The sequence below is a fragment of the Fringilla coelebs genome (assembly GCF_963513975.1).
Source record: "Fringilla coelebs genome assembly, chromosome: 13".
In the NCBI taxonomy this organism is placed as follows: Eukaryota; Metazoa; Chordata; class Aves; order Passeriformes; family Fringillidae; genus Fringilla; species Fringilla coelebs.
In genome coordinates, this window is record NC_140039.1 from 7,441,892 (window position 1) to 7,469,713 (window position 27,822).

A 27,822-nucleotide genomic window follows, 5' to 3' on the forward strand; every position below is an offset into this window, starting at 1 on the left:
GGCGAGGCAGGCGCGGGCACAGCCGGTGGCGCTGAGCTGTTTATTTCCCCGCGGTGCGGTGCGGTGCGGTGGGGGCCGGCGGAGTCACTGCGGGAACCCGCAGGGGTCGGTGCCGGCGTCCGCCAGGGGCGGGTCCTGCGGAGCAGAGAGCGCGGCGTGAGCGCGGGGCGGGGCGGAGGGGGCGGGGCGGGGGCGGGGCGTGGCTCACGTGCAGCGGTTCGTAGTCGGGGGCGTGGCCGCCGTACAGCGGGTTGGGGATGGCCACGAGCGGCCGCTGCGGGCGGGGTCTGGCGGTGCGCGGGCCCGCGCGCTCCGGCCGGGATCGCGCCTCCTCCTCCTCCTCCTGCTCCTCGTCCCCGCGGAGATCGGCCTGCAGCGAGAACGGCGGGTGGGCGGCGCTGCGGCACCGGGCCGGGAAGGCCCCGCCCACCCCTTGCCCGTTGTCGCCCACGGGCTCCCCCTGGCGGCCCGCCCTCTCACGCGCAGCCACCCGCACCCCGCACCGGGACCCGGCACCGGCCCCGGGCGATCCGCCCGAGCCCCCCGCTCCATCCACCGCCCTCGGCCCCCGCCCCGCTCCCCAGCTCGCCCGTACCTGATAGTACCCGAACTGCCCCTGCTGCCGCCGCCTCCTCACGCAGTAGTAGGCGACGCCGGCACCGGCAAGAAGCGCCAGCGCGAAGCACAGCGCTGACAACGTCCCCGTGGCCACGGCCCCCGACCCCTGCGCCGCACCGTTCACCTGTGACAAAACAGCGACCCCCCTGACGGCGCTGCCCCGGCACAACACTGGCACCGCCCCTGCTGCTGCTCCGCAGTGGGGCCGTGGGCAGCCCTCCCAAAATGAGCCGTGCCAGGAGCAGAGGACAAGGCCAGTTCTTGGGATGACTCTGTCACATCAGCCCCAGGCCTGTTCGTGCCCAGACTCACCTGGCCAAGGTGAACAAGGGGCGGTGGGATCCTCAGCGGCTCTGCTATCACGTGAATGATGCCATTGAAAGCTAAGATGTCCCACTCCACAATCATCGTGTCATTGATCCCCTTGGCGTCCTACAGCACAGGACACAGATGATGTCACCTGCCCAGAAAGGCTCCCCATCATTCCCTGTCTCAAAAGAGATGTGGTGAAAACTTGTGGTGCTTTTTGCCCTCCGCCAAGGCTAAACCTACTGAGCGCTTTGTACTGTTGCTTGCTGAGAGCTCTGATACATGGAGGTCGTATCCTGACTGGGATGGGATGATGGTGCCCGTTGTGAGGTTGAAGCTGAAGAGGATGACATTGCTGGATGATACGTGGAGCTTCAGTTCTTCTCCTGTCAGTGTCTGAATAAGCACCAGTGCACAGGGGTGAGAAATAGATGAGCTGGTCCCTCCTTTTCCCTGCTACTGTGCAGCCCCCCCAGCCAATCCCAGGCTCTCTCATGGCCACAGACAGCTCCATTCACAGATAGCATGGCACAGAATGTGCAGAGCAGAGGGGAATTGCCACCCTTAGGATTGTCAAAGCTCAGCTGGAGAAGGCTCTGAGCATCCTGACCTAAATGGGTTTTCTGAGGGAATGGTTGGACTGGAGACCTCCAATCCACTGGTCCTCTCTGACCCACATTCCTCCTCCTTCCCCAGGCTATTTCACACTGTCATGCCAGCTTTAGTGGCACCTGCTCTCCTCTGGGGCTCTGATAGTTCAACCCTGCTTGCTTACCTCATTGTCTGCAAAGCCAGAATTCAGAGGGGCAAAGAGAGTTTTAGGAGCAGAGACATCAGACAAATACATGAAAAAATCCAGTCCTTCTTCTGTGTCATTGGCAAAACTGAGCAACATCTGGAAGAGATGGGAGATCTTCCCCATCAGCACGTTGCTGGCAGCACAATGCCATCCCCTTCCCCGACCCAGGAACCCCCAGCCCTGGAAAGAAACCCCCTCTGTGCCTGTAGCCTCTACCTTGCAGACAGAACAAACCCCAACTCCTCCCTTCCCAGCTGATCCCTCCCCCTGCCTTGCTGCTCCTGCAGCACCAGGAGAGCGTTGCTTACGGAATAGAAGGTGGAGAAGCGGTCCTGGTCTGCGAGCACATCGGGCAGTTTCCCACTGCACCAGTACCCATCTCCCACAAACCCATCGCGGCAGCTGCAGGTCACGTCTGCAAAGGAACACCAGGCTGTGATGGGACTCACCAGTGCTGGCTGCACCAAGCAGCCTTTGATTTCTGATACCCTCATCATGTTCCCTCTGGACATGGGCAGGGGGAGAGGGGGTGTGCCCACCTGCCCTCATGCTCCAGGGCAGTTCCCTGCCTGCTGCCCTGACACAGGACTGTCCCCAGGGAAAGTGCTGGCACCCTCACCCTTCTCCCGGTAGCAGAACGCATCCCAGGTCTCGCTCAGGTTACTTCGGGAGCCATAGTCCACAATGCCCACATGGCTGGACCCACAGCTGGGGTTGGGGTAGGCTGTGGGGTATCCAGCTGTGCCATTGTCCAGCCAACCCACCAAGCACAGATGGAATCCCATCTAGAAGAGGAAAATAAATTATTAGATTGAAAATAGCTCTGTCCCAGATTTTCCTCCCCAATGAACATTCCCATTGTCTCATCCACCATACCCCCAATACCCAAAGTCTTGGGCACAGTCACAAGTACCATCCCAGTGTGCCTAGCAAGACCCACCAGCCCTCGTGGATGTAGATGGAGCAACAGGGCCTGGCTGAGGAGTTGAGGTCACCCACCCACATGTCACCCCTGGGCTGGCCCAGGTCCTGGGAGATGCATGGCCTGTCCCAGCCCCACAGGGGACAAAGCCACCTCTGCTCTGACCTGCTGCGCTGCTCCCAGCTGCTGGAATGTGGCCAGGGAAGCACCTTCTGCAGCACAGGCTGCCTGAGCCTGCTCATAGGTGAAGTCGTACTTTTTTCGGGGTGACTGCAGGTGAAACACACCCATGGTCTTATCTGCAAAATACCAGAGCGCCGGAGCATCAGTACAGGACACACTGTGCCACACCTCCCTGGGCAGCCATGTGGGTCCCTGTGTGACTGTGGGCAGCACTGCCAAGGAGGGTGGGACGTGGAAAGGAACAAGTGAGGGAGAGGCTTCCTCTGAGCTTCTCGCCTTCCACATGGGAGGCACTGCCACCAGAGGCCACATCACATGGAGCAGACAAGGATGGCTCACCCTCCCCATATGACATGTAGGGAAAAGGGAAATGTGAAAACCATGCCAAGCTACAGAGATGAGTCTCTGTCCCCTTGGCCATCCCACCCTCCTGAGGGGAGCTCCAGGCCAGAGGTGAAGGATGAGGGAATGTGGCCTCTCCACAGAACACCATCCCTGGCCCTGCAGAGCTGAGCACACTCACCGTGGAAGTGCAGGTCCGTGCAGATGGCCTCCCTGTGGCACTGCCCGTTGGCCTCCAGGCACCGGTCCGTGGGGGGCACAGCCTCTTCCAGGCACTGGACCCCGTCACCGACATAGCCCTGCTTGCACTCGCAGCGCCGCTCGTTCTGCAGCACAAGGGAAGGGCGGCAATTGTGTGAGTGCAAACACACAGATGCCAGCTGGGGATCCCTGCATCCCTGTGGGGATGGGGATGAGCTTTCAGAATGCCTCTACAGCCTGCTGAGGCTGTGACAGAGCTGTGAAAGGCCACATGGCCTTGTCCTACGCCCACACCCAGGCAATGTCACATCGAGTCCTTGGCTCTTGCTGTTTGAGTTTTGTGGTATGCAGCTCCTCACTCTTGCACTATACCATGCTCCCAGTCCCATCTTCTGGCCTGTGGTGATCAGCTTTGGTTCTTCTACAAAAATAGCCAGCATTGTCCGTGAAGGACCATCCAGGAGCCCCCAAACCAGCCCAGGAATGACACAACTGTCACAGCTTTTGCTCCTTAGACAGAGGAGTGGGGAAAAACGGCCTCAGCCCCAGAACTGTCACAGCAGCACAGCCCCTGCCTGGTGCTAAGCTCCCACAGGATGAGCACAGCACATGAGGGCACCGGAGAGGAAAGGCAGGGGACTGCAGGAGGGGGGACACTGTCACATGGCTGTCCCAGGGCACCCAGCTGGGGGCTCTCCCAGAAACACGGATGTCCCCGGCCCTCGGGGCCGCGCTCACCGGGCCGGTGCTGATGCAGTGGGCGTGCTCGCTGCAGTCCCCATTCCTGCCGTCGGCACAGCGGTCGATGGGCTCGCAGATGTAGCCGTCCCCTCGGTAGCCGGGGCTGCAGGCGCAGGACACGTTCACGCCCGTTTGTGAGCACTGTGCGTGCCGGGCGCAGCCCCCGTTATCCTGGCTGCACATGTCGATCACTGCGGGAGGGAAGTCCTGGGTTAACTCAACCATCTCATGAGGTGTCCTGGGGGTCAGCCTGGCTGTCCTGTCAGCTGTCACCCCAACGTGGCCATCGGCAGACGGTCACCAGCTGTCCTGCCCCCTTGTCCGCCACCCCTGCAGCCCAGCCCCGCGGCTGCCCGTACCTGAGCACGTTCTCCCGTCCCCCTCGTAGTGCAGGTCGCACTCGCAGAGGTTGCCGGCGCGACAGGCGGCCTGGGCGTGGCACGGGGGAGAGCAGGTGGGTGTCACCACTGAAACCAGAACACACCCGGCTCACAGTGACCGCAGGGCTGTGACACGGGCACGGCTGCCACCACCAGCCCCTGCCCCAGCCCCCCCCCCCCCCCCCCCCCGGTTCTTTTCTGCAGGTGCCTTGCCCAAACACTGAGGTTTATTACTCCATTGAACCTCAGATCTTCACCTCAGCCTTGAGCCCTGCTTGGAGCACCTCTGAGCTCAGGGAGTTGCTCATGATCCAGTAGAGCTTTTCTCCTCCATCCCTTCCTCACCACCCCAACCCTTGTGAAATTCAACAGCATGTGGCAGATCTTGGGATGAGCCTCACAACTGAGAGCTCCTTTTTGGAACAGCTGCTTGAACCACCCAGCTCCTGGGAAAGCAGCCATGGGGCAGCAGGTGCCGGGGAACAGCAGGTGGGTCCCAGGGAATGGCTGAGCACCCCTCACCCAGTCTGATTTCACAGCGCTCCCCAGTCCAGCCCTCGGCACAGAAGCAGAAGCCGTTGCCCTCCAGGCCTCCATTGCACACACCATTCTCAGTACAGTTGCACTCTGTGAGGAATGGACAAACACAGCATTTATGCCTTGGTGGAAGGGCCCTGGGACAGCCACGTGACAGAAATGTGGCATTATGGGCAGTGTGGAGGTGGGCACAGGAGCCTGACACATCCCCTCCTGCCAGTCCTGGCCCCCTGTCACACACACCCTTCACAGAGGAAGAGAAGCCCCTGAAGCCACAGCACCCCATCAGTCCTCTCCCCTGGGCATTTCTGGAATGTGTTTCTCACTCTGAAACATTTCTTGAGACCCTATGAGGCCTGGTTTGGGATGGGAGGTGGAGGACTCTCTTTTCCCTCTTTGCTTTTGTCTCACATGGGCACAGGTCCCAGGTGATGCTCTTTCTGTACGGGGTTCATCACAACTTCTGCATCCCCCAGCTCACAGTACGGTGAAATACTTTCTCCCAAACTGGGCTTCTCAGCTGTGCTCGACAAACGAGGAGGGCTCTGACGCTGTGGCCTCATCAGCCGTGGGCTGCGAAGGGGGGAGGCCAGCACTGCCCCCTGTCCTGCAGGCGCGGTGCCCCAGCCCCGCCCAGCCGCGGTACCTCGGCAATCCGGGCCGTATCTGCCGGGAGCGCACAGCTCGCAGCCCGTCCCGATGAACTCCTGGCTGCAGTTGCAGACCCCCGAGCCGCCGATTTTGTCATCGCAGGTCCCACGGTTGTTGCACGGCGCCTCCAGCCCTCCTGGGCACGCTGCAAATGGGGCACCTTAATGAGGCTCTGGTGACAAAGGGACGCTGTGCTGGAGGGTCCCTTTGCTACTCGCTGCCCCCTCCCCTCAGACCCCCACACCAGGTGCCCCTGAGCTGCTGCTCGCAGGGTGCTCGGGCCACAGACAGCTCAGCAGTCTGGGCACTGAGTGCTGGAGACATGCCATGACAGGAAAACTTAGGAATGAGGGCAAGAGGGACTAATTTGGCACAGCTTCCAGCCTGGGAAGAAGCCCTGCTGCGGTGCGCTTGATCTGTGCTGTCCTGCCCCACACTAACAGCAGACTCACCCAAGGATGTGAAAGCTGCCCACGGCACAGAGGGCAGATGCCAGGGAATGGTTGAGCATCGACAACATCTAGAGGTGAGTGACATGTCTGAAAGCTACCACCAGCGGCCCTGTGCCCAGGGCACTTTGCAGAGACAAGATATTCTCCAAGGAAAGGGAACTTCTTGTCATAATCTCAGGGTATTGCTCCCTGCACCCTCTGCAGGCTGGGGCTCCCCGCCTGGAGTTTTGCCCACCCTTCTCCGGGGAAGCACACTCATGGGTGTGCTGAACCAGCAACGCCACCTTTCCGCAGGGCACACGGGCGGGGAGGGACAGAGGGCGTGGCCCTTACCCTGACAGTTCCGACCATAGTGGTTGGCACAGCACTGCGGGACCCAGTGGCTGGACACGCAGCTCCTCCTGCAGCCTCGTCTGAGAGGCCCCCTGGAAGAGAAGTGTCTCCTGAAGGGGTCCCACGGGGAGTGAGGTGGCCAGGCCGGCCGCAGCAGGGAGTTGTGGTGGAACAGGAAGGTGTTCCTCAGCAGCTGGTTTCCATAATAGTAGCAGCGCCTGGTTTCCCCCTGTGAGGGAACAGGCAGAACACAGAGATTGCCACGCTGGTCACTGTTAACTCACCTTTTCTTGTGCCACTAATTCAGATTTATGGCAAGCAACAGAGGCTTCCTAACATGTGCTGGGCTGGTGACACTGGAGCCCCAGAGGAACCTCAGGGACATGCCAGAAGCCAGCAGGGAGAAAGGGGTACAGCCACTGCCTCCCAAAGCTGCTCACCATGGGATCCCTGAGCCACTCCCAGACTGAGCTTTTTTGCTGTAAAGCACCCAGAGCCACCCACACACGACTGACCCAGCAAAGACCACTGGACCCCACATTTTTCAGCCCAGCTCCTGCTCATGACTTAGGGCAAGGCATGGACCATGTGACTGAGCCAAGGGCTTGCCACAAGCAGGTGAGCCTTCATTGTGCTGCATGAAGGGGCACACAGGTGTTGTCATCAGTCCCCTATGGGCCTCCCTGGTGACAAAGCTGTGAGCTTTACCCGTTGAACGGAGCCAGCGGGGCAGGGTGGCTCGAAGCCACAGAGTCCACAGCTCTCTGTAGATCCCTGTGGAGGGGAGAAAGAAACCTCTCAACAACTCAATATGTGCTGCTGCCTCTCTTGGCGGCTCAGAGCTTTGCCAAGGAAGGACAGCAAGCCCTCTAGAGATCCCTGTTCCCAGGCATGGGCTGCACAGGTGGCCCAGATCCTCATTCAGCCCATCACAGGTGCTCACCTGCAGCTCAGTCAGGGTGAACTCGTCACACCGAGATCCCAGATCCGGTGGCTCCAACAATCTATCAATGCCATGAGCAATGCCCCCATTGAACTCTATGTGCCTCTGGATGATGGTGGCGTCGCCATTCCCCACCAGAATCTCCCCCTAACACAGAAGAAAGCAACTTGTGATTCTGGCACATCCTACATCCTGACTGCACCACCCAAAAGTGGCTTGGTTTTGGCTGCCATGGCTCCTTAATCACTCCAAGAACTCCAAAATCTTTGTGCACATGTCCTTGACCACCCTTCCTATTTAAAACTTTTCACAGCCACCTCTCCTAATGTTGGCCTCTGTCCATGCAGCCCATGCTCTCTGAAGGTTGTGGCATCATGCAGCCAGGTCATTGTGACATTTATGTGCAGGTGCCAAACACCTGTGCGCTCCCCTGCCAGCTGGCCATGCCTTGTGCCTCTTCACAGCCCAGCTGTAGCCAGGGAAGGGGGTGTCCCAGCCTGCAAGCACCCCAGTTCTGTGTTCACTCCCTACCAGAAGCACCAGCTGCCCCATGGCCATGCCCAGGGACACTTGCTCCATGGGAAGCCAAGCCTGGAATCACCAACACTCACCACATGGGCTTTGCTGCAGCTGAATGAGATGGTGGAGCCGTGCATGGTCCGTATGGTTTTAACCTGGGGCACGTTACCAGCAACAATCTAAGAGGGAAAAAGAAGAATGTGAAGGAGAGACTGGCAAAACTGGCAGTTTGTGTTAAGACATGCTGAGGGCAGGGGTCAGTGGCCAGCCTCAGAGGGGTGTGATGTGGCAGTCCCTGAAGCTGGTGTGGGTGGGTTAGTCCCAGATTTCTGCACAGTGAGGGGCCAGTGTGAAAAAGTAGGGCCTGGCTTTGCTCAGCTGGACTCTCCCCTCGCTCATACCCCTGTACACAAGAGCCTGTTTGTGACCCTTGCAGCTCCCCAGAAGCTGATGACAGAAGTTTCAGCTCAGCCACCAGAGGTTCACCATGATGCTGTAGGTGCCTCAAGTGCTCAAACAGCTTTGGGTCTTCCCAAGACAGGGGATAGATACGCTGTGTGCTCTATGGCAGCAGAGTATTGGGCAAGGCCACCCTGACACAGCCACAGCAGACAGTGGCACCTGGCGGGGCCCTGGCAGCCACGAGGCTGTGTGCTGGCAGTTTACCTTGGTGTCCCTGATGATGTGTGCTTTGAGGTAGGAGGCCAGCACGTCGCGGTGCTCCCTGCGGTACAGGAACTTCTGCCGGCTCTCCGGGAGGGCGCTGAAGGCGACGTCCGTGGGCCAGAACAGCGTGAAGGGTCTGTGCACGGGGTTAGCGAGCAGCGGCAGCAGCTCCGCGTCCTGCCGGACAGCACAGCGACACCAGGAGGGAGCCCCGAGCCCACCGTGACCGTGCCCAGGCACGCAGCACCTCCCCGGGGCAGCAGGGGCAGCGGCTCACCTGCAGCAGCTTGCTGTAAATGGTGTACCCAAAGGCCTCGGCCACGTCCGTGATGTTCTGCTGCACAGGGAGGAAGGCAAACAACTGACACCAAGGGTTCCCCATCCGGGACCAGCAATGCAGGGGAGAAACCAGACAGGCAACAACTACAGTAGCTAAACACAAGTTTATCTCTGTCACCATCATGCTGATGGTTTGGCCTGGGAAGGGCTGGCATTCAGCAGCCACCACTTTTCTGATTCATCCTGGATAGACACTGCTACGGCAGGAGCTGGGATGAATTCCAGCACTCTGTTGTGCTGCACAGAAAATATGTTATATCCTGTAAAATGCAGGCTCTATAAGCCCCTAATGCTTGCTTGAGGAGTCACAGAGAGACATTGGCAAGCTCATGCTGCAATCTGCTCTGTGCTGGAAAAGGAGTGTAATGGTTGGCACGGGACAAGATCTTCCTGCCTACATCCAGAACTGTTGCTCCCTCATGATGGAAAAGGCTCCTTATGTTCCAAATATCCCACAAATGCTGTCACCTTCACAAGCCAAATCTGTGGCCTCAGACAACCCCTGGGCAGGCAGGGACAGGGAGGAAGAGCAGCCCAGGCAGCTTTGGGCTGAGGCAGCTCTGCTGGGACAGAGATCCTGTCCCTGAGCTCAGCACAGCCCTGACAGCAGGGCACAGCTCCAGCCTCACCTGTGAGAGCGTTGAGGAGATGTTCTGGCCCACCAGGTCACTGGGAATGAGGACCTTGTTGATGAAGTGAATGACCCCGTTCACACCCACGATGTCACTGGTGAGCACTGTGGCTTCCTCGTTGAGAGTGATGCTATTCTGAGAGAGAGGGGACCTGCTGAGGCCTGCACAGCCAGCACCGTCCTGTGGGCCCCGGGCAGGTCACCTGCCACGGCCACAGCACCTTCACACGACAGGAGAAGTGACATCCCGGCAAATGGGACAGCAAAGGGAAGTACCTCGTTCACTGTGATCTTTATTGTGTGGCCAGATAAAGATGTAAGGGACTCCTGGCCTTCCAGGTCACTGGAGAGCAGCTTCTGGCAGCCCACCATGTGGTAGCGTAGCAGGTCCCGGAGGAGGCCTCTGCTCTTCCACTCCTCAAACTACAGACAGAAAACAGGAGTGAGGTCACACCAGGGCACTTTGCCTTGCACACAGGGCCCCCCGCCCCAGTGAGGGAGACCTGGACTGCCTGAGTTCCCTCTGACTCATCCCTGAAGGGAAGATGGTCCCCCCAAAACACACTGAAGGCACAAAACCATTTGAGAGCTTTGGGAAATTTCAAGCAGCTTGAGTAGTCAGTGATGGGGTTAGGCTACTCCATTACACTGACACCAAAAGCTGCCATTCTCTTATTCCTGAGAAGTAGTAAGGGGTCTGTCACAGATGCATGGGAGCCTTGTTGTCATCAGCCCCATGGGCACCAAAGGCCCACAAACCACTGATCTGGCACAGTGCTTCTGAGGCTCACAAGATGTCATCTCCAACAAGAGGAGATATGTCCACCCCTGTCCAGGCTGTCTCCTTAGTGAGATGCCTCCAAACTTCTGCTTTTACACTGATGGAGAACAGGGAATGCCTTTAACTCTCCATGGTGCAGTCCCTTTTCCTTGATTTACTGGGCAGAACAGTCCCAGGGGGGACATTGCCACAACTGGAGCTGTCAAACACCCGACAGAGTGGGAGGGCATGGGAGGGCACTTACCACTGTGGTGTTTCCTATGAAATCTGTCTGTGGGATGAAGACAGTGAAAGGCCCTGCCCCACTGAGCTCTTTGATGCTTTCTGCCTGTGTTAGAAGAGCATTTGTGGGAAGGGAAGCAGAAAACATTGTTCCAGTTAGCAAGACCCTTTGAAGAAAGCCCTAGGTGGGATTTACTACACAGAGACAAGGACAAAGCTGTCACCAACCTGTATCATCCTAAAGAACATGGATGCATCTGGAATCCTTCCAAGCTCCTTAAACAAAGGGAATCAGCTGGTGTTAGCAGGGTCCCTAGGGTCCCTTCCACTGGTTCCTCACCAACCAGCACAGCCACCTGCTCCTTCCACTCCAGGTCACTCTCCCACCCCAAGAGACACCAGTTCTCCTGGCACACCACAGTGATCTTCCCTCCCTCCCTCCCAGCTCTGCAGGCACAGGTGACATGGATACTGCAGTGAGCTCTGCCTGCACCTTGCACGAGTGCTGCAGGATGGAGTGGCAGAAAATGAAAGCTGGCTGGTCCTGCAGCACCTCTCATGGGCAACTGCCCTGTGCTCACAGGACACCTCGAGTGCTTCATAAAATCTCTGCTTTAATCTCACTGTGCTGCCACTGCCAGTTCTGGGGTGCTGTCCAGAGGGCAGACACACCCTAGAAGGCAAATGCCCTCTCCTCACCACACTGACTTTCAGTAAGAGCAGAAGCACACACAGTCTACCTCTTGTCTCATGGCTCTGCTGTGGGCACTGCTTTATTTGCCACTGCCTGAAAAGGTCACCAGCTTGCCCAAGGACAGCCATTGTACTGGCAAGAGAACTGGACAGAGACTGCTGCCCTCCACGCTGGGTCCCAAGTCCTGGCATGGCCTCAGGGGACACCTGCCCTCGTCCCACTGGGCAGAAGTGAGTTGCCTTGGGAAAAAATAAGATCACTCCCATTTATTTCTGACATGAAGCAAGCAGTCCCCTGGAGGTATGGCCAATGTTGCTGACAGCAGTAGAGTGTTCCTTCCCTTTGGAGCAAAGTCACTTTGCCATGTCCCATAGCTAGCACACCAAACACACCTATGATTTATGGAGAGTTTGCTCAAAGCACCTGTCTCCTCTCCCACACCAACACGTGTCAATGTGACCCCAAGATCTGAGAGGAGGGAGCAGTTTGCTGCAGGGCAGGGGACACAGAAGGTGCAGCACAGGCCTCTCACCTGATGCACTTTGCCACGGCAGGTGAAGCCATCTCCAATGCTGTGCCAGGAGCAGGAGCAGTTCCGAGTGCCAGGGCCTGTGTACTTGCAGAGTCCAAAGGGGCTGCAGCCTCCATTGTTCTGGCAGGAAAGCAAAAGGCTGCTTGGAGGGGCTTCTCCAACCACCTGAACTGCTGCTTGTGTGTGGGAGCTGCAAACTCCATCCAGCCCAGAGAAAGGAAACCATTCCTCCCCCCTGTTTAGTGCCTTAGAATAAACATCACCCAAATTCTCAAGGGCTTCCCAGCACCAAATCCTCCCATGAAATAAGACTTTCACACCACACTTTGGAACACAAGGTCCATGACAAAGCCCCTGATTCAGAGGACAGTCTGACATGGCAGTGATGCCTGTGAGCACAGAACTCTCTGAGGCTTTTGAGCACATCCCACAGAAAATGGACACAAAGGAAAAAGGCTACATGCCTCCAACCCTATGTCCCTCTTCCCACCCTGAGGGAATGCTGGGTGACAGACACAACTGCAAGTGACTTCAGGAGGCAATGGAGAACAAACACACAAGAAAATCCCTCAGTATGTGGAAAAGCAAGACTTCAGCTCCAACCAACCAGGTGAATGCTGTTCCTGCTGTTAACTCCTGGGAGAAGGGAACACTCCCAGGCTGTGGCCTTCACCTCTGGAAGCAGCCAAATGCTGACATACCTGTTCACACAAGTTGATGGGGTTGCAGTGGCTCACACCATCCCCACTGTAACCAGGCAGGCAGTTGCAGGCGACCTGGGGGGAGAACAGAGCCTTGGGCTCAAACTTGGAGCCAATAAAGGAAACATACAACAAACAAGGGCTGCCCGGGACAGAAGGCATGTGGTGTAGCAACCATTGCTGCCTCCATGAATAACCAAGCTTGTGTCCACAACAAATATAACCCAAGACTGCCTTCAGCCTCTGGCCAGCAAAGCCATTTGCTCTCATGGAAACAACAATGTTTTCATGCTCTTCCAAGGAACCTTCTCTGCATGGAAGGGAGTAAGCACAAAGCAGGGCACTGCAATGGACAGAACTATCTCTAGTGACAAGTTGTGACAACTTCCATGGTAATGTTGCCCTGACATCCACCCCACACACTCACCTTCTTTGGGCCTGTTTTGATGCACTCTGCGTGGGTATGGCAGCCCCCATTGCTTTCCAGACAGAGATCAATTTCTGCAGCAAAACAATAAGGCCAAGTTATTGCTGAGGGCCACTCAAGGCAGCTGGGAACTGGTGATCCAAAGAGGTTTTGGGAAAGCAACAGGGAGAACTTTCCAACTCGGGGAACACTTTCCTGGGAAAGTGTCTTGTGATAGCAAAGGACTAGGGTGTAACTACAAAGTTACTCCTGACACATGTGGGTCTCTGAGCTGTGACAAATCTGCCCAAAGAAAATTCTAAGCCTGTCTCGGTGTACTTTAATGAATATGAGAGGACTGGACTCCCCCTAGTTCCATCTTCACCCAGAGCACCACTGCGGGAGGCTGCCCTCACCCTCTGTCTCTGTGGCTCTCCAAGACATGCATAAGAGCAAGAAACCTTGCAGGAATCTTTCTGAGACCAAAACATTGGTGTTTTAGTCTGAATTTCCCCTTAGTATTGATGCTGCTACCCCCAAAACACACCCTGAGTACTCACCCATGCAGAGGGTCCCATCCCCAGCATAGCCTTCCTTGCAAGCACAGGTTCTCTCTCCTGGGGACACTTTGGTGCACACAGCATGCACGGAGCAGCCACCATGGTCAATAGTGCAGGGATCTATTTCTGTGACCAAAAACAAGAGGAGCAGAATCAGCTCAGAACACCTAGGAATGAGCAACTGTGCCAGAATGATCATCTATCTTAACAAAATCACATCACCCTGTTAAAATCTTTGTTTCCCATTGAAACTGTTGGTTCTTTATGGATGTGGGGCCTCGTCCAGACCTGAGACAGGTCAGTCCAAGTAAATAAGCTGAGCTTAAGTAAGCTCCAAACTGGAAATCTTTCCCTCACAGCATTTGCTCACTGACCATTAATGGTTAGATGAGAAAAAATATATTTACCTGAACAATGTACATGTTTGAGGGTTTTTTCCTTTTTCTTCCCCCCCCACCCCCTTACTCACTATCCAACAAGGGCAATACTGAAAAGAAATTGGAATGTCTACCAGTGTTTTGACTGTTACAATTTTATTCCTTTTTTTTTTTTCCTGATCTGTTTGCTTTTGACATAAACAAGGTATGCAATGTAGCTCTGGTGAGGTATCCTGAAATCCCACCTCACTCTGGTTCTACTGCTGCACTATTACCTGATTTTGGTATGGCCAGCAAATAGAAGAATCACAGTATTCTAGGGAATTGAAACACCCACATTCCAAGGATTCATGGCCAAAATTGTTATAACTTTCACACTAATACTGTCATATTAGGAGGAGTACAATCCATTCATTTATATCAGGCAGTTAGAGCTGCCCTCCTACACTTGCCTGCCTTTTTATCCCTCTCTTGCAGGCTTTAGCAACATCAGGAGCATCCTGTGTAAAGCTTTGGACTAGAAAACATTCCTACCAAAGCAGGGCAGAGTTCATGGTGGATGGCTGAGAGGAAAAGGATTTGAGTGATCTTTCCTCTGGCAGCTTCCTGCCATTTATTTCACCTTGTCTTTGCTGGACACACCTGTGCAGTGGGTCCCATTCCCTGTGTATCCAGCAGAGCAGAAGCAGGTAGGCTGGGAATCTGTGGAACTGTTGAGGCAGCTGAAACAAGACAGGGATAAACAATCACTGACTGATAAACACCTCCTGATTTGCTCAGCTGGTGGGAAGCACTGTTCAAATCTGGCATATGCAAGAGACCACAATGACCACAGGAGGCACATTCCAGGTATTCCTTTACAGCTCCAAACACTTCAGTCACGCTGGCCAGGACCTGGTGTCCAGCCCAGGCTTCCCACAGTGCACCCTCACCACACCCATGAGCTTCTGCAAGGTTCAAGGGCCCCGGCCTAAAACAGGAGTCTGGATAATGGATGGAGAAGGGAGCATGGGGGAGTCATTCCAGCCCTGTTTCATTCCTTGGCAGGGGCAGAAAGAGTTTGCAAATGGCTGGTTGATTTGCTCCATGAATAAGGCCAGCCTTGGAGTACCTTGGAATCTCTGCTTTCTGCATCCACACATGCTGAAGGAACTTAGAATGGATTTATGCCTGGACAGACAAAATCCTTGGGGAGAATATATGTGGCTCAGGTCCAAAGGAACTGACAATTCTGCATCTTTGATGAGTAGGCACCTTCTGCCAGCCCTCTGCCAAGCCCTAAACCAGAATCACCTCTGTGTAAAACTCACACAAACACACATGGATGACTCAGCCCCTCTTCTGCACTTACTTGGCCATTTGATGGCAAGTGTTATTGCATAAGTCAATCTTGATCCCTGCAAGAGAAAACACAAATATCACTTGGAATTTTCAGCTGGGCCATTTCTGCCATCTAGAGAAAAGGATCCTGCAAACCAGGAATGATGCTAACTCTCTTGTCCCATGTGGCAGCAGGAAAATCTCATGGGATTTATATTTTGGCACTTTGGAAGGGAGTGAATTTGATGTTTTCAGTCTGAGCTAATGGCTCAACTTGATTTTATCTGTATGGCCTCTGCAGTGGTTGGAACAAAACAAGGACTGAAACCTTGTTAACCCAGAACATAGACCCATTTGGTTTTGGCCCTTTTGAAGCAAAAGATGAACTGCTTTCATGCTTGACATTTACACTAGATAGGACAGCTCTGCTTGATTTCTATTTCTAAATTCATAATAAAATCAACCTTTATGTGCAAACCTTTAAAATCCCAATGTATTTAGAAGCTCAGGTTTCTCCTCACCCAAATGCTAATCAAAATCCCAAATCCATCTTCAACACGTTATTTTGACACACAATGACAGGTTTATTGAAGACTGCACACCACGGCCTGAGCTCACCTGAGTGACTCAATCTGTGAGCAGAAAAAGCAGCTCAGCAAACACACTGGGGTCTTTTGAAAACTCAAATCAAGCCCTGCCACTTTCTTAGGAAAGTAACAGGAGTCATGACCAACCCAATGTGGCTGGAAGCTCCCATTTCTCTCCCAGAGCAAGGGCCTGTTTTTGAGGTGCCTCAGTGGAGGTAGAAGCAGGGATAGGCTTTTCTTGGTTTACCAAAATAACTCAAGGGCTTGTGTATGGTTGGGGAAGTCACAGCAAATGCAGCTTGTGTGCAGGAATGAGAAAGCAGAGTCTGAAAAGGTTTTGGGGGAATGCAGAGCACATGTGACTCTGTGGTCAGAGCAGACAGAGCTGCTCTGAAATCTTGATAGGATGCCTCAGATTTCTCTGCCACTGGCACACCAGGGGCCCCTCACACTCACGTACTTTCTTGGCAGGTGGGGCCCGTCCATCCCGGGAAGCACTCGCAGCTCCCGTCCCCTCGCAGTCCATCGTTACAAATGCCATTGTCACAGGCGCATTCTGCAGGGGAAATACAAACACCGCTGTCAAACCAAACCAGCCAGGGCTCACCAGAAGTGCCTTGCTGCCATTCCCTTGTCTGCTCTGTTACTAATCCAACACATCAAACTCACATCAAGAAAATGTCACAGGAGTATCAAAAGGAAATGTCACAGGAGTAACAGCTCTTGATCCCTCCTGCCAGGCCAAAAGCCCAAGAGATCATCTGCCTGTGCTTGCTGTAGTTTGGGTGGCCGCAGGAAGAGCAGCACAGCACAGCACATGCTTGGTTTGAGGATGCAAAATGGGGCCACTCTGACTGGCCACAAGTGCTCACTCCTGCTGTCTCTCTCTCAGAGACCTGGCGGCCATTTGCCTGTCTCAGAGTCCTGGCACCTTTCTGCTCTCCCACCACCCCTCCTGAGAGCTGAGATGTGGCCACCTTTCTGCCCTTGCAAGCAGTTTGGTAGAGCCAAGATGCCACAGCCGTCAGTGTCACCTGATTTGCAGTCGGCTCCGTACCGTCCCACTTCACACATCTCACAGGCAGTGCCGTGAAAGCCCTCCAGGCAGCGGCACTCCCCGCTGCCCTGGAGGCCATCCTGGCACTCCCCGTTCCCGGAGCACCACCGGCCTGGCTTCCCGGGGCACATCTCACACATGTGGCCATAGTAGCCGGGGCAGCAGACGGACGTCTGGAAAACCGACAAGAACAAACTGGGGTGAGCCATCCTGTGCACACAGACAGGGTACAGCTTGATTCCCCTCTCTGTGTGACAGCCATAATTTCTGATAGCACATGGAAGGAACAGGTAGGATGGAGTGAACACACTGAAATGAGGTGCTCTGTTGCCCAGAGCTTCATGTAAAGGTCTGCACTGCCCTTGAGAAACACGGCCCCTTTGGTGAGAAACTGAAATATCCTGTGCCCCTCCAGCCTATTTCCTGCCTGTGTCCTCAGAGCAGAGAGAGGCTCTGGAGGAGGTGATTTGGTTCCAAAACCTGATTTAACTGGTCTCACTTCTTTCTGTATCTACCCATGGAGGGAAGAAAATCATGACAGGACAAAGTTAGACATTACAGATGATGAGAAACAACATCTATTGAAGCAATGCAAAAGTGCCAAATGAGATACAAGTGCTGACTGAAACTCTCTATGTGAGTACAGGAAGTCTAACTCCCTCTCTCCCTTCTCAATTTCCCATTCCCTCTAAACTTTCCAAGTGATGCTGCAACACCTACAAGACGTCAGTTCACACAAGGCTTTCTTTTATCATTTTCTCTTTAAGCGTTTTCTTCCAACAACCCATTTTCACAAAACTGGTAGGGGCCATAATACACACAGCATGAGGTGTGAGACCTTCTGCTCCTCCCTTTGGTTCAGCTCCAATGAGTCATCAGTTTTTCGGGAAGGCACAGGCACAGGCACTAGCAGAATACCATCGCTCATGCCTCATTTCCTTAGGAAACCAGACTGCAAACATTCAACTCCTTCTCTTCCTCTGCAGGACAAAACCCAGAGCAACAATACCGAAGCAGCAGACCCCAATCCATCATGGTGCAGACATTTCTGCAGATCTTTTGTTGTTCCAGCGCCCTCCACCTCCTGGATAGAGAGCAATTCCCAGACAGCCCCAGTCTCAGCTATGCAACGGCACAAACACAGCCAGGATTTCAGCACAGCCTGCACTTCCATGGCTGTGCTTCTCACACCCATCTATCTTGCTCTTGCCACAGTGAATCAGAGGCAAATGTTTTGCTCACCAGAGAAACTTTTGCACAGGTGAAATGGCAGCCTGTTGTTCCTGCACCCGCAGAGCGCAATCTACATTTAGGGAGATTCCCTCTTCCAAGGGGCTCCTGGGGATATAATCAACATAGACACACATAGGAGATACTACAATATTTAGACAAATAATGTACATTTTGGTGCATATGGCAGTGTTCTTGCTTTGTATCTGACAGGAATAGCCCTAAAAATCTGAACTATCCAGAGCTGAGACTAATGAAGCATCTCTGGATGTGAGGTCACCACACAGAGTCTATTTTTTACCTGCCAAAACCATGGCACATGTTAGTCCGCATACTGAGAAGAAAAGAATTGGGAATTTTTGGATATAGGGTAAAGCAGAAAGGCCTAAGAAGCCAGATGCAGCTGCTAAGCATTTCACAGCCTGCATGGAAATGAAATGCTTAGTTATTTTCCTCTCTGGATAGTGAGTTTGTCACTCACTCACAAACAAGCTGCAGGCACAACCAGCCCATCTGCATGAACAAATCAATGCTCCAGACAGGAAAATTGCTACAGGCACTCTTAAATTTGCTTTCCTTGATGCTAATAGTCAAAGATAAAATAAAATTTAAAAAAATATATCTCCTCTTCCCTCTTAAGTGGGAAAACGAAAGGGGTCCTGAAATTCAGGCAAAACTTGGTGCCAACTCTGGGTGGAGCTTCATGATTCATGTCCACTTTTTCCTGTGAAACTCTCCCTTGGTTTCTGCTTTTTCTTGAAAACCTTTGCAATGGATGAGCTACAGAGAACTCAAGGGCACATTTTTTCAGGTATCAAGATGACACCTATAGAGCAACAAAAGGATCCCAAACCACTATCTGCAACAAGTCTGTGAGCTGTCACATGAATCCAAGACTCACCAAAAGAACTGATCCAGAAGGACACTTGATCCCCTTGTCACACTTGCCACACCTTGACTAGGGCACAGAGAACAGGACAAGGTCACCAGTGTGCCCTCTACCCACATCATACCAAGACACTAATCCTGATTTACAAATGCTGCTCTACAGGCTGCTGGCTGGGACAAAGATGTTTTTATCTCTGTGGCTCAAAACACCAAAAGAAGAGATCATATGCCACACCTTTCCTGAATCTCAGGGATTTTTGTAGCCTCCAGGTTCCTTCACACAAAGCTGCAAATAGTTTTTTTCCTGATCTGTAGCAGGTAGTCTGACACTGCAATCTTCAGGTTTAGAGGCTTAATTGCCATGAGCCACAAGGTACATGCAAGCTGGACTTTTGGCCATGACTCCCAAGCAAACCAGGGAACATTTTCTAAGGGAGCTTATGATCATGGCATGCAAAAACTGGGTTGGATTTTCCTTCCACAGCTGAGTATCTGGGAGTCCCTACACTAGCCAGCCTCATGGCTGGCACTGTGAGGGAGGCTCAGCAAAGGAGCTGAACACGATCTGCACAAGAGCTGCATTAGATGCACAGAATCTCCAGGTAGCAGGTGCCAATTCTCCACAATGTCCCATTTCATGAGGCTCGTCTGGGATTACACCACAAGCTACTGTCTCACCTATGAGGGCAGCCAAGGAAGGTTGTCTGTTACCCCTCAGTTTGGCTCAGCAGGGGGAGGAACCCTGTGAAATGGTGTCAGCTCCTTGGACATCACCATTACCTTCAGTATGGTGGTGGTATTGGCAGTGCAGCGATTCTTCTGGACCTGGAGCACCTGGGACACCCCGATCAGGATGCCATTCCTCGTCTCAAAGGACTTTCCATCCAAAGGAATGTTATTGACAAACTTCTGCAAAGCAGGAGATAACAGCTGAGACAATAACCTTCAACTCCTTCTGCGTGGATTGCTTGGCAGCTCCAAGACAGTCCCAGCAGTAAACTTGTGAGGGTGTGCAAAAGAGAAATGGGAGTGTTGAGTCATCAGCCTTAGGAAGTGATAGGTCAATCCAGAGCCTCAGATGGCAGAACAGCCTGCCTCCCTTACCTGGGTGCTGTTTTGGTAAAACATCAGCCAGTAGGAGAGCCCTAACATGCTGCTCTTATGAACTCCACTTCTCAAGTCTGCAGGCAAGAGCTTCTCTCCCAGTACAATGTGGTACTGCACTGTTTCATTGTCCTAAATCCACAAAAATACAAGTGTTTGGAGTCTTCTGACTTCCTAGACTACAATTCAGTCAGAGGTATGTTCCTAAGAACCTGTAATGGCTAATTAACCCACAGAGCCTAGTAACTCTCTCTCACAGATGACTGATCACAATTATTCTGATACTTGATTAGCCCATTAATGTTTTTTGGAACCTTTCAGAAGTCTGAAAATTGCCACAACCAGCAAGAAAGTGGAAGATGCTGTGCCATCTATCCACATACTCTGCACTTGGGGTCCAAATATTCTTTTCAGGTCCCACTGCAACACCCCTGGAAATCCTCTCATTTCTCTGCCACATTTCTCCCAGCTTCTAGCATCAGATATTCATCTCCTCTGTATGCTGAAACCCCCTGAGCTTGTTTACTATTTGGCAGTGTACCTGCCCCTGCGCCCACCACAACACATACTCAAACTGCAAGCAGTGAGCTTACCAGCTGGGTCACATTGGCAGCATGGCAGTACTCCTCAATGGAGTTATTTCCAGGAACAAAAATTGTGTATTGTTCAGAGGACTCAACTTTCCCAATGAGCTGGTACTCCTACAAAATGTCCAAACAGTGACATTAGCAATTACCCTTGTAGTCACTAAAATCCAAACCACACAGGAGATCAATAACAAAGGCAAGAGGGAAAGCTTAAAAATGGGATAGACAACTACTCAGCCATAAACATCTGATTGCTTGCTCCTTGTCCTGGCTGACATAAGAGTAGCTTCCCAGCTATGAAAAAGCTTTCTCTTTATTCTGGTTTTCTCTGCCTTGTACAGGCATCAGAGCACCTGCAGTAGACAGGGCATCTTCCACTGTGACAGTGATCTATAGATCTAACTGTAATTATGTAACTCTGGCTGCTCAAAAGCTTTCCTGGAAGACCCCTCATGCAGGACACACACAATCTCCCTTTCTTACCAGGCAGCCCAAGTTTAGGTCCCCCAGCACAGGGTGAGGTGGGCATTTGCTCCAAAGACTGCTGTGACAGTGACAGCTGTGCTCACCTCGACTGCTTACCTCTAGCAACTCCTGGAATGTGCTGAAGGAGGCCACAGTGCTGAGCTGCTCCTGCAGACCAGGAGGGCTTGGTGGGATATCTCCTGGGGATGGCAACAAAACCTGACAAAAGAGGGAGGCTGAGCAAGGGGCTGAGGGGAATCTCACTGGACTCCTGCCCTGCTTGCAAGAAAGGCAATTAAAAGGCCTCATTTTACACAGTCCTGCAATAGCCTGAACTCTTCTGTCAGCCAAGAGAAGGGGAACTCTCCTCCCACTGGTCCTGGAGACAAATGTTTTAAACAATGAACACTGCTGCACAGGAAACATCTGTCAGGACCTTGTGATAACCTCATATATTTTGCCTTTATATCCTTTCCTAACCATCCAGACATGTGTTTCTCCTTGGCCCTGTAACAGAGGCTGCTACACAGGCCTGCTGCTACAACTGCAGCATTTCCCAGTGCCACATGTACTGACATACCTTACTGAGGACATGGATGATGCCATTGCTGGCAGGGATGTCACTGACAACTACACTTGCATTCTGAATGGTCAATACCTGCACAAGGACCAGAGGGAAAAGCAAAAGGATCAGGAAGTGCCAAGCAAGTTCAAAACAAATACGTTGTTCATTCTAGGTTAACCTGGGTACAGTTTTTGAAAGATGCCTGCATTTGAGGGCACCAGTGTCCCACCCAGGCTCCCCAGTGGATACAGCAGCCCCTCAGCAGTTAAATTTGAGATTGGTACATTTCTTATGTAAGGAAGCCTTACGCCACTTGTGGTGTTTATCTGCCATCTGGTCTGTGGGTTGAGAGTGGGTAATTCTGGCCCGTACTTTTTGAGCTTTTCAGCAGTGAAGACACCTTCAAGGAAGTGGGCTCTGTGGGGAACAAAATCAGATAAAGAAAAGATTAGGGAAGTGCTGGTAATGACAGGGAGATATGACCATACCACCCAACATTCACATCTCTCACAGGAAGTCCTTTAGCACGTGGAGAGAACAATGGAGAGAATTGTTCTGATGCCATCTGACTGGGAAAATCTCTCTGCAAATACATGAAAAATAAACCCACTTCCCATGGCCTGTGGTCTGTTATGTTTTAAATGCCTACTTTATTTTTTGCCTGCTAGATATTTAAATTTACTTCTATATTTATCTCAAGGTATGTCCTCATTGGTCATGCACAAGAAAAAACCCATTTCATGGCTGTGTTACTGTTGTTTGGCCCAGTAAAGCAAAGGCAGGAGGCTCCTCGTACCTGACTAAAAATGGCAGCATGTAAGGGGTCAACCAGAAATCTTTATCAGCATTGCTCAAGTTCTTGATAGCTGCCTCTGATGGCACCAGCACAGTGACATTGGCTCCTGCTGGGATGCTGAAGAGAGATTTCTGTTGTCCAAAGCAGAAAAATGAACAAATAAGACAAGCCACTGCCACATCTATAATGCAAAATACCCCCACCAGCCATCCCACCCTCACAGCCACGTGAAAGGGATGTGGAGGAACAGGGCAGGTGCTCAGCAGCACAGCAGGATCTCCTGCCTCTCCTGGACATGGCAAGAAATGAATGCCACAGGTAGTTTAGCCAAAACAGCTGACACCTGATTGCCAAGGGAAAAACTGCTGCTTTAAGGTCTACCTTCCCAATTCAGTTTTCCTTCAAACACATTTAATCATATCCATAAATCCTTTTTGAATGCCCAACATCAGTCCTGGGGGAGGAACCAAGATAACTGCTGGCAAAAGCAATTTTGTGTGCAGCAGGTCAGGTGAGCAAAGGCTCAAGTTAGAGGCAGTCCATCATAGTGAGTTTCCACAGACTTAGTGCAGTCTGTGGAGGGTCTCTCTTATTCCCACACTAGAGGCAGGGAAGCAGCAACGAGAAAAGGCACAAACATGCAGTCTAATGTCCCAAAGGATGTTCTTCTGAAAGACAGTGTTATAATGCTACCCTTTCTTTCCCTTCTGTACTATTTTTTGATAGCCAGGAATTACAGGTGGTACAACCATGAAAATTAGGTGTAACACAGCCCCAGCTTCCTCTTGTGAGACATACAAAGTCCCCAAAACACACTCATGACCCTCATTCTACCACAACTCCACAGCTTTTCCACATGCCTGCTCTGTAACCATTTCTCATTTGCTTTGCTATGTTTTCTCTAAAGAAAATGATAAATGGAGTTGCTTGTCCTCTAACAGACTCATTCACAGACTTCACTTCAACAGAACTTACCCATGTAGGTGTCCCATGGTTTCTCTTACCTTAACCCAGTTGTAGAAGCCTACAAAGTGGGAATTCCTGGCCAGTTCCTTTCAAATAGAAACAACAAAAGAGTTACCTCTGCTGAGCACAGGGTACAGGGCTGGGGGACTCAGGGTGAGGGAAAGGAGCAATATCAAATATCAAATCTGGCAATGTCAAATCTGGCAACAATGACTTCAACATTCTTCTCACTTGATAACCATTACAGGTACCACATATTGTGAGGAGAGATGGGCACTTCTAAAACAAAACTTCAGCCATTAAAATACATATATTTCCAAATAAACAAACTATTTTCAACTCATCTGCAGTGAGTTCATGTGTATCAGGGACAAAAGATTGAATCCACAAAGGCCTTTGATAGTTCTAAAGACAAAAAATAGGCCTGACAGCTCTGACCTGAAAAGCTTTCCTAACAATGAAGGAAAGATGACTTATTGTACAGGACAGGTGCTCCCTGCACAGGGGTGAGGCAGCTTAGGAATTATGCTTTCACTGGCAGTAATCAGTGCTGGCATCACTTCTGTGCCTGTGGCCTTGGAATACACTTGGGCTTCACGCTGAGTTGACTCCTTCATGCTGGTAGAAGGAGTCAACTCAGGTAACAGGGAAAAGTAAAGAGAGAGCAGAGCCAGTTCTCTCCAGTCTCAAAAAAGGCTCAGACATTTGGTCTTCACTAACTTTTAGAATGTCTCCATAGCATGTCATGCCATCCCCAAAGTAGCCTTCAGAGCAAACACAGGATCTCTCTCCTCCACCAAGGGGTACACATGTAGCCTGCAAATACAAGGAAAAGAAGAAGAAATTAGAGAGCAAACACAGCTTATGCAATGTTACACCCATCTCAGAATTGAATTCTTGCCTTCCAAGGGCTGGGCTAGAGTAGCACACACAAACTCCTCCCTGCTGCCTTTATGGTGGCACTGAGCGTTGCCCTCATGCAGCTAAGCCTAGGTGATTGCTTTGGTTGTGTGAACTCACAAAAATCAGAGGATCCATCTTTGGAGCACATCAGTGCAGGCCAGGAAGATGACATATCATAAACCTTTGCAATTCTCTCAATGCCATGGCTGCTGCAAAACCTGTCAGTGAGCCTGCCCTGCCAGCCTTAAGGACAGCTCCTTAACTACTCACCAGGTCATGGCAGCCACCATTGTCCATGAGGCATGGGTTGATGGCATCACAGCTGTGGCCATCGCCAGCATAACCCCTCTTGCAGACACACTTGCTCTGCAAGAAAAATATTTCAGTTTTATAGACTTACCAGAGCATCCTCATTTACTATCCAAAAAACGTCTAAGGCAGCAAAACTTATCCTTAATTTATTTCCCCAAGTTTTCTTCCTGGTCCCTCAAGACCTGGAAATGTGGAGTTGTTTCCTTAGCAGAGCATCATCCTCTATCACAGCACACAAGCTGCCTGGTTACTCAAGCACATTGATCCCCTGCATTTTTTGGCTGTGGGGGTCACTTGAAGATGATGGTTTCCTCCTTTATTTCCAGGTTTTTAGGGAATGACACAGACTTTGTGAATGGCAGAAAGAGGAGTTGATTTCAAAGCTTCTTGCTTTGACGATATCTAGGAGAGGAGTTGCACATCTCACTTCACTAAAATCTGCTACAGCTTTTGTACTTTTTTCCAGCACCTTGTGCAATGCTCCCCATGCTCCAGGGGGAAGCAGCACCCTGAGAAGTCTCCTCTCATGTGCACCTTCCTCCTACCTCAACATGCATTGCTCCTGGCCCAGCTCCCTGCACAGACTGTCTGAACAGCTGCACATGCTCTTCAGTGCTGTGGTCTGGGACAGGGGCATGCAGCAACTGCTGCCTTAGGTCAAGCTGTATTACAGAGTGCACTCCTGTCCCTTTGCTGCACAAGTCCCAGAGTTGAGCAGCAGTCCTGAACACACCAGTGCACCTCACATGCAAGTGTACTGTGATGCTGCAGCTGGTGTTTCTGGCAGTGGACAAGCAAGCTTGGCTGCTGGCCAGCCCAATTTTCACCTCTGGCAGTCCAAGGCCACTGAGAGCAGCTGAGGGAGTGTTAGTCCTACCAGCAGGCTGCTCAGCTTTGCTCATACCTGTCCAGGCCCGGTGTACACGCAGTCGGCATTGAGGTGGCAGCTCCCTCTGCTCTCCAGCATGCAGTTGTCTATGGGCACACAGGCCTTGCCATCCCCAGTCCAGCCCACATTGCACTGGCAGGTGGCAGTGCCAGGGCCTGTACTGGTGCACAGGGCCTTCAGGAGAAGGGACAGAGAAGGAATTACACCCAGCAGAAGGGAAAGAGTGCAATGAAAATACAGCAACAGATCTCCTTCCTCACACTGTGGATAATTTCTGATGGACTGACTCTGATTCCAGTACTGGGAAGTGGGGGTGGAAGCATCTTCTCCAGAAAAGTCATAGAAAACTTCATAATAAAGTGATTCTGGAAACATTTTGTGTTTTCAGAGAGGTAGACACTTGTGTCTAAGATGGCTCAGAACTTGCAGGGCATTCATTTTCATCATGTAAAGCTCTTCCATTACACAGTAAGTATTCCCTGAAGAGGGGGACCACAATCTCCTGCCTGGGATGGAATCAATGATAGATGGCAGACCTCTCTCAGGAAAAGACCTACTTTGTACCCAGTGCCATCCTATTCTCTTCTATATGGCCCAATGTCTTCCTCTGACTGAAGGGTCTAATTTATGATGAGGTTTGACCATTTGGCAGTAATTTCCAACATGAAGCATGGATACAAGTGTAGTGTTGATGGTTACTGGGGATATGTGTTGGATCTCACAGTTAAGCTATAGAGAAAGTAACACGTTAGAAGAGCTTGAGGGGAATATCATTGCAAAACAAAAATTATCTGTACAGCCAATCTGTGTGGCTGATAAAATATCTGGTGTGAACCAGCCAAACTATCCTTGGAGTGTCACATTTTGGTACCAGCCCAAATGATCGACATCTTTACAATGACTATGCCAAGGCACTTGTTATTCCACCTCATCTGACAGACAGGAAAAATTAGCACACAAAATGTGTAACATTCCCAGGAGTCCTGGATCCTTGTTCTGATTGAGAGGAGCTGCCTCTCCACTCTTCACAGTCTGAGTCCACTTACATTCTGTGAACAGCCTCCCCGTTCTGGCTGACTGCACAGGTCAATGGGCTGGCAGGAAAACCCATCCCCTTCATATCCATCCATGCAGATGCACCTTAAAAGTATAAACACAAAAGGGACACAGGTAGAGCAGTCCCTCAAGCAAGATTTATTACTAGCAGGCTGGCTGAGTCACCCAAACCATGCTGTGCACCAAGTACACAGACACACAGAGCCACAGGGGTAGCAGCCATGTACTAGGGCCAAGTGCCCCTGAATGTGCCACAGAGACTGACCTTGCTGTGTCATTGAGGCTGCAGACAGCGTGCTGGTGGCAGTACTGGGACAGCCCACTGGGGCCACAGTTCCTGGATGTCCTGTCACAGAATTTCCCGGTGTAGCCTTCCTTGCAGGACCAGGACTGACACACCCCCCCACTGCCAGGCCTGTTGTCACAGACACCATGGACACAGCCACAATCTGTCAAGGACATGCAGTAGGATCAGTAAGTACAGAATGTCCAGAATCCACCACAGTTGTAGATTTCCAGCTTTCCTTCACAATCTCTTGTGACACCAAATAATCATTCCTTTTTTTTTTTTTTTTTGACAAAGGGGATGTCTCCTGAGAGACATCCATCACAAATCAAGCCTGGCCAGGGAACAGATCCTGTGACTGCCTGGGTCCATGTTTTCTATAGGCTGTAAGAACTGACTCAAATTTAGGCTATCAAGCTCAAGGTCATTGTCAACTGTCTTTTGTTTCTTAACAGGAGAGATCTAAATTAGGTAGATGTTTCCAAAACATCACCACTGTCATATCAAACATGTTTTCTCCACTGTTGTTTGGAGGGACACACATGATGACATTTTTGTCACTTATTTCACGATGCTGGTCTTGCCAGAATGGAATCCAATATACATGAATTTTCACCATTATATTTGTTCTAAATTCTCCTTTAGTCTCTCCATCAGAGTTACTAACCTTCATCACAGTTCTCGCCGTGCTTGTTTGGGTTTGCACAGATGTGGCAGGCTGTGCCTTTGAAACCTTCAAAGCAGTGACAGTTGCCATTCCCTTGAATGCCATCGCTGCACTGGATGGAAAACAAGAAAAAACTGAAGTGATTGAAACTCAGAGAAATGCCAAGGCATTAATATCCATCAGAGGTACTTTGATGCACACAGTAACTAACAGGATTTGAAGAGTGGTGGTAGTAATACAAGATCCCTTACAGCCAGAGCTGTGTCCAACAGCCATGACCTAATTCTCACTAAATATGTGCCATT

General features: G+C 51.8%; 1 protein-coding gene across 4 annotated transcripts in view; it reads right to left on the reverse strand.

Annotated features, from left to right (window-relative positions):
- Positions 1 to 26: 26 nt before the first annotated feature.
- The window catches only part of STAB1 (stabilin 1), a 52,582-nt gene continuing 24,786 nt past the window's right edge, over positions 27 to 27,822 (reverse strand). For 2 of the 4 annotated variants that reach the window (XM_084214619.1, XM_084214621.1), the window contains 48 exons: positions 27,518 to 27,629; positions 26,830 to 27,013; positions 26,555 to 26,648; positions 25,524 to 25,682; positions 24,578 to 24,673; positions 24,125 to 24,220; positions 23,443 to 23,490; positions 22,439 to 22,569; positions 21,951 to 22,059; positions 21,658 to 21,735; positions 21,195 to 21,296; positions 20,619 to 20,726; positions 20,026 to 20,157; positions 19,702 to 19,830; positions 18,935 to 18,991; positions 18,046 to 18,141; positions 16,781 to 16,976; positions 16,207 to 16,302; positions 15,191 to 15,236; positions 14,482 to 14,561; positions 13,463 to 13,588; positions 12,924 to 12,997; positions 12,497 to 12,571; positions 11,796 to 11,915; positions 10,798 to 10,845; positions 10,592 to 10,675; positions 9,843 to 9,989; positions 9,565 to 9,702; positions 8,874 to 8,933; positions 8,597 to 8,773; positions 8,023 to 8,109; positions 7,412 to 7,558; positions 7,177 to 7,242; positions 6,469 to 6,697; positions 5,679 to 5,828; positions 5,018 to 5,122; positions 4,475 to 4,582; positions 4,113 to 4,306; positions 3,355 to 3,499; positions 2,814 to 2,947; positions 2,346 to 2,511; positions 2,035 to 2,141; positions 1,703 to 1,822; positions 1,171 to 1,323; positions 931 to 1,050; positions 596 to 742; positions 209 to 370; positions 27 to 135 (listed from right to left, as the gene is read on the reverse strand). In XM_084214619.1, coding sequence (XP_084070745.1) covers positions 85 to 135; positions 209 to 370; positions 596 to 742; positions 931 to 1,050; positions 1,171 to 1,323; positions 1,703 to 1,822; positions 2,035 to 2,141; positions 2,346 to 2,511; positions 2,814 to 2,947; positions 3,355 to 3,499; positions 4,113 to 4,306; positions 4,475 to 4,582; positions 5,018 to 5,122; positions 5,679 to 5,828; positions 6,469 to 6,697; positions 7,177 to 7,242; positions 7,412 to 7,558; positions 8,023 to 8,109; positions 8,597 to 8,773; positions 8,874 to 8,933; positions 9,565 to 9,702; positions 9,843 to 9,989; positions 10,592 to 10,675; positions 10,798 to 10,845; positions 11,796 to 11,915; positions 12,497 to 12,571; positions 12,924 to 12,997; positions 13,463 to 13,588; positions 14,482 to 14,561; positions 15,191 to 15,236; positions 16,207 to 16,302; positions 16,781 to 16,976; positions 18,046 to 18,141; positions 18,935 to 18,991; positions 19,702 to 19,830; positions 20,026 to 20,157; positions 20,619 to 20,726; positions 21,195 to 21,296; positions 21,658 to 21,735; positions 21,951 to 22,059; positions 22,439 to 22,569; positions 23,443 to 23,490; positions 24,125 to 24,220; positions 24,578 to 24,673; positions 25,524 to 25,682; positions 26,555 to 26,648; positions 26,830 to 27,013; positions 27,518 to 27,629 — 5,589 coding nt within the window. In that variant the 3' untranslated portion in view covers positions 27 to 84. Of the gene's footprint in view, positions 136 to 208; positions 371 to 595; positions 743 to 930; positions 1,079 to 1,170; positions 1,324 to 1,702; positions 1,823 to 2,034; positions 2,142 to 2,345; positions 2,512 to 2,813; positions 2,948 to 3,354; positions 3,500 to 4,112; positions 4,307 to 4,474; positions 4,583 to 5,017; positions 5,123 to 5,678; positions 5,829 to 6,468; positions 6,698 to 7,176; positions 7,243 to 7,411; positions 7,559 to 8,022; positions 8,110 to 8,596; positions 8,774 to 8,873; positions 8,934 to 9,564; positions 9,703 to 9,842; positions 9,990 to 10,591; positions 10,676 to 10,797; positions 10,846 to 11,795; positions 11,916 to 12,496; positions 12,572 to 12,923; positions 12,998 to 13,462; positions 13,589 to 14,481; positions 14,562 to 15,190; positions 15,237 to 16,206; positions 16,303 to 16,780; positions 16,977 to 18,045; positions 18,142 to 18,934; positions 18,992 to 19,701; positions 19,831 to 20,025; positions 20,158 to 20,618; positions 20,727 to 21,194; positions 21,297 to 21,657; positions 21,736 to 21,950; positions 22,060 to 22,438; positions 22,570 to 23,442; positions 23,491 to 24,124; positions 24,221 to 24,577; positions 24,674 to 25,523; positions 25,683 to 26,554; positions 26,649 to 26,829; positions 27,014 to 27,517; positions 27,630 to 27,822 lie in introns of those variants that run through there. The other 2 variants (XM_084214620.1, XR_014616491.1) reach the window with 2 other exon arrangements.